The 5,000-nt window shown below is 44.5% G+C and overlaps 1 protein-coding gene across 1 annotated transcript in view; it reads left to right on the forward strand.

Annotated features, from left to right (window-relative positions):
* The window catches only part of LOC122263898 (insulin-like peptide receptor), a 343,647-nt gene that overhangs the window by 259,147 nt on the left and 79,500 nt on the right, over nt 1-5,000 (forward strand). The window contains exons 8-9 of the mRNA XM_086550549.1: nt 68-176; nt 2,404-2,567. Coding sequence (XP_086406675.1) covers nt 68-176; nt 2,404-2,567 — 273 coding nt within the window. The remainder of the gene's footprint in view (nt 1-67; nt 177-2,403; nt 2,568-5,000) is intronic.

A 5,000-nucleotide genomic window follows, 5' to 3' on the forward strand; every position in this document is an offset into this window, starting at 1 on the left:
AGAACGCTTAACCAACGCGCTGTTTTTTTGTTTTGTTTTTCTTCCCCCTTGCGTCTCACCCTCGCAGCGAAACCGTCCACAGAGAGAATGCTCGGATTGTCCACACAACCTAGGGTGTTTCCGCTCCAACCGGTGTGGCTCGCCTCGATGCTGGGGACCTACACACTGTCAGACATGTGAGTATTGAAGGAGGGACTGAGGGAGAGGGAGAGTGTGTGTGAGAGAGAGAGGGGGTGGGAGGGAGGAGGAGGGGGGAAGGGTGGGAGGGTATGAGGGGGAGAGGGGGAGGGTGGGAGGGGGAGAGGGAGGGGGATGGGAGGGAGGGTAAGGGAGGGGGAGAGGGAGAGGGAGGGATGGGAAGGGGAGGGAGGGAGAGGGGAGGGTGGGAGAGGAGGAGAGGGGGAGGGTGGGGAAAAGGGGGAGGGAGAGGGGGAGGGAGGGAGGGAGAGGGAGAGGGGGAGGGAGGGAGAAGGAGGAGGGGGAGGGGGAGGGAGGGGGAGAGGGGAGGGAGAGGGGTGGGAGGGGGAGAGGAGGGGGATGGGGAGGGAGAAGGTGAGAGAGAGAGAGAGGGAGGAAAGGAGAAGGTTAGAGAGAAGGAGAGGGGAAGGGAGAAGTAGAAGAGGACTGGAAGGGGAGAGGGAGGGAGGATAGAGGGAGAGAAAGAAAGAGAAAAGAGAGGTGGATTAACGGATGAAAGAGAGGGCAGGAGAGAAAGAGAGAGAAACAACCAAAATATTTATTTCTATATCTATAACATACACATGATCGTCTTTGAATCTCTCTCTCCCTCTCTCTCTCTCTCTCTCCTCTCTTCCTTCTTCGATACCCCAATTCTCACTCTCTCTCTCTCTTCTTTCTTCCTTCTCCCATACCCCAATTCTCTCTCTCTCTATCTATCTATCTCTCTATCTTTCTCTCTCTCTCCTTTCTTCCGATACCCCAATACTCTCTCTCTATCTCATTCTCTATTTCTCTATCTCTCTATCTATCTCTCCTCCTCCCCTCCCACCCCTTCTCTCTATCTCCCTCTCTATCCCTCTCTTATCTCTCTATCTCTCCTCCCACCCCTCCCCTCCCACCCCTTCTCTCTATCTCCCTCTCTCTTATCTCTCTATCTCTCTATCTCTCCTCCTCCTCCTCCCCTCCCTCCCACCCACCCCCTCCCTCTCTCTCTCTCTCACCTTGATACCCATCGAGTCCCCAAGAAGGAAATCCACTTCGGAGTTAAATCTCGTTAAGAGGCGTTCAGAGGCGCCCAGCTACCTAAGTGAAGAGCCATTAGTCTTAATAGCCTCACGTCAGCTACGGACTCACGTTTTCGGAGAAAAAGAGAGAGAGAGGGAGAAAGAGGGAGAGGGAGGGATGGGAGAATGGGAGGGGGTGAGAGAGTGAGGGAGGGAGGGTGGGATGGGAGGGTGGGATGGGGGGGTGAGAGGGGGAGAATGAGGGAGGCATGGGAGGGAGGGAGAGAGAGGGAGGGATAGAGAGAGAGAGAGAGAGAGAGAGAGAGGGAGAGGGAGGGAGAGGGAGAGGGAGGGAGGGAGGGAGGGATGGGAGAATGGGAGGGAGAGAGAGAGGGAGGGGAGGAGGAGAGGGAGGGGGGGGGGAGAGAGAGAGAGAGGGAGGGAGGGAGGGAGGGTGAGATATATATATATATAGAGAGAGAGAGGGAGGGAATGAGAGAGAGAGATATAGAGAGAGGGAGGGAAGGAGGAAGTGAGGAGGAGAGAGAGAAAGAGAGAGAGAGGGAGGGAGGGAGGGAGGGAGGGAGAGAGAGAGAGAGTGATTGTATTGTAATTATTCCTGCACTTATTGTTATTATTATAATCATCATTATTATTATCAAAATAATGATTCTGATAATAATGATAACGATAAAGATAATCATCATTGTTATTATTATTATCATTATCACAATCATTACCATTATTATTATTACCAGTATTATTATTGTTGTTATTATCATCATCATCATCATCATCATCATCATTATCATTATCATTATCATTATCATTATCATTATCATTATCATCATCATCATCATTATCATTATCATTATCATCATCATCATCATCATCATCATCATAACTATCATTCTTCCTAACATTATTATCGTCATTAATACCAGTATCATAATTATCTCTTTAAAAATCTATACCATAAATTTAAAGAGCACTTTCAACCAAGCAAGATTACTTAAACAGTATTCCTCTTTTACAAACATCAATCTGAAAAAGACCTTAAAACCTGAAAACCATAAAACCTTCAAACCTTAAACCCTCAAAACCTGAAAACCTGAAAACCTTAGAACCTCAAAACCTTAAACCTTAAAACCTGAAAACCTTAAACTTTAAAACTTAAAACATCCTTTTTTCCCCTTTTTTCCTCCTTCCAACGTCCCAGTGTGTGGTAGCGAGTGTCCTGGAGGCTGTGTTGGAAACCAGTGTTGTCACGAGGAGTGTCTAGGAGGCTGCCAACGCCCTCACTCTGCCACCAGTTGCCACGCCTGCAGGAACTTGCTTGACGAAGGCCGTTGCACACATTCCTGTTCAAGTCCAAAGTTCAAAGTAAGTGTCAGAGATTTATGGAGTCGGATTATTAAATCGTGCATTTAGTAAGAGGGAGTGAGAGCGAGAGGGGGGGGGGGGGGAGAGAGAGAGAGAGAGGGGGGGGGGGCAGAGAGGGGGATAGAGTGAGGGGAGAGTGAGAGAGAGAGAGAGAATGAGCGAGAGATTGAGAGAGAGAGAGAGAGATTGAGAGATTGAGAGAGAGAGAGAGAGAAAGAAAGAGAGAGAGAGAAAGAAAGAGAGAGAGAGAGAGAGAGAGAGAAAGATAGATATATGATATTGTCAATAATAATTGTAGTGATAAAAGCAAAAATAATGATAATTTTGATTATAGTAACTACAATAATGATAATGATATCAATGATAATATTGATAATGATGATGATTAAATCAATAATGATAATAATGAAAGTAACACCAACAGTAATGACGGATTATGATAATAACAAATAGAATAAGGATAGAAATGATACTAATAAAAATGATGATAATAATAATCATGATGATAATAATGATAATGATAATAATAATGATAATAATAACAACAATGATAATAATAATACTGATAATAATGATAATAGTAGTAGTAATAATAATAATAGTGATGATTAAAATTATCCTGATTATGATAAAGATAATAATGATAATGATAAACTTGAAATGATGATGGTAATGATAACTATGAATACAATTATTTTCTTTATTGTCATTCTCCTTATTATTGTTATTATGTCGTTATTATCATTTTTACGATTATTATTGTCTATATTATCATCATTACTATCATCGTTATTATCATTTTTGGCATTTTTATTTCTGTCATTATCTTAATTATTGTCATCATTAGTATTAGTAATATCATCATGATTCTCATCATCATTATTATTATAATCATTTATACAGTATATCTGATATCATAGGAACATCTTTTGTACCATCTTCTCTCTCTCTTTCTATTTTTCTGTCGCCCGCTCTTTCTCTCTCACTCTCTCTCTCTCTTTCTGTCGCTTGCTCTTTCTCTCTCTCTCTCATTCTGTCGCTCGCTCTTTCTCTCTCTTGCTTTATTTCTCTACTCTCATTCTGTCGCTCACTCTTTCTCTCTCTCTCTCTATCTATCTATCTTTCTCTCTCTCTCTCTTTCTGTTGCTCGCTCTCACACACTCTTTTTCTGTCGCTCTCTCTTTCTGTCGCTCTCTCTCTCTCTCTTTCTGCCGCTCTCTCTCTTTCTCTCTCTCTCTCTATCTATCTTTCTTTCTCTCTCTCTCTCTTTCTGTCGCTCTCTCTCTCTCTCTCTCTCTCTCTCTCTCTCTCTCTCTCTCTCTCTCTCTCTCTCTCTCTCTCTCTCTCTCTCTCTCTCTCTCTCTCTCTCTCTCCTCTGAAACACATAATCATCTCCCGTCTTTTACTCTCGTTCTCGCTTCAGCTCTAAAATATCCTATAAGCTACCCATTGCTCGCAGTAAAAAGGCTATTTCGAGACAGGTAGCACAGCATGACAACTGCGTGTATTAAAAATCAGGAGGTAACACTCTTTTTCAATTCGTTTTGCCTGGGGACTCCTCTTTACAAAGTGTCTTGATTTCCTGTTGGGTTGGGGAGGGGAAGAGAGAGGGAGGAAGGGAGGGAAAGGTTGAGGACGAAAGGGAAAAGGGGAAGGGGGGGAGAGGGGAGGGGAGGGAGGGGGATGGGGAGGGGAAGGAGGAGGAGGGATGGAAAGGAGGGAATGGAGGGGAAGGAGGAGAGGGGAAGGGGGAGGAGGGAGGGGAAGGAGAAAGAAAAGGCAATGTAAAGGAGAGAGAATGAGTGAGAGGAAGAGAGAGAGAGAGAGAAACAGATGGTGTAGCGTAAATGCAGAAGGGAGAAAGAGGAGGAGGGGGAAAGACTGGAGGAGGAGGAGGAGGAAGGTTGTTCGGAGAAAGAAAAGAAAGGGAGGATAAGACGGTAAAGGAGATGGGTGGAAGCAGAGGAGTAAGCGGAGGAGGGATAAAGACGGGGATGAGGTAACGTGGAAGGTGGAAAAATGGAGAAATAGAAAGAGGCGGAGAAGCAAAATGAGGAGTCAGCGAAGAGAGAGAAAGAAAAGGAGAAAGCGAGACAGAGGAGGAGAGAAAAATGAAGAAGAGTCAGAGGAGGAGGGAAAGGGGGCAAGAGGAGGAAGAGGAGAAGGAGATAAAGCAGGAGACGAAAGGGGTGAAGGAGATGGAAGAGAAGAAAAATAGGAGATACAGAAAGAGAGGAAGAGGAGAAATAAGAATAAGCAGAAGAGGATACAGAGGTGGGAGAAAAAGGAAGAAGAATAGGAGGAAAGAGAGAGAGAAAGAGAGAGAGAGAGAAAGAAAGAAAGAGAGAGAAATCAGATAAAGAGAGAGAGAGAGAGAGAGAGAAATCAGAGAAAGAGAGAGAGAGAACAGAGGTGAGAGAAAAAGGAAGAAGA

This window comes from Penaeus japonicus, unplaced genomic scaffold, assembly GCF_977035675.1.
Source record: "Penaeus japonicus unplaced genomic scaffold, GWHDUDI00000001_assembly GWHDUDI00000024, whole genome shotgun sequence".
Classification (NCBI taxonomy): domain Eukaryota; kingdom Metazoa; phylum Arthropoda; class Malacostraca; order Decapoda; family Penaeidae; genus Penaeus; species Penaeus japonicus.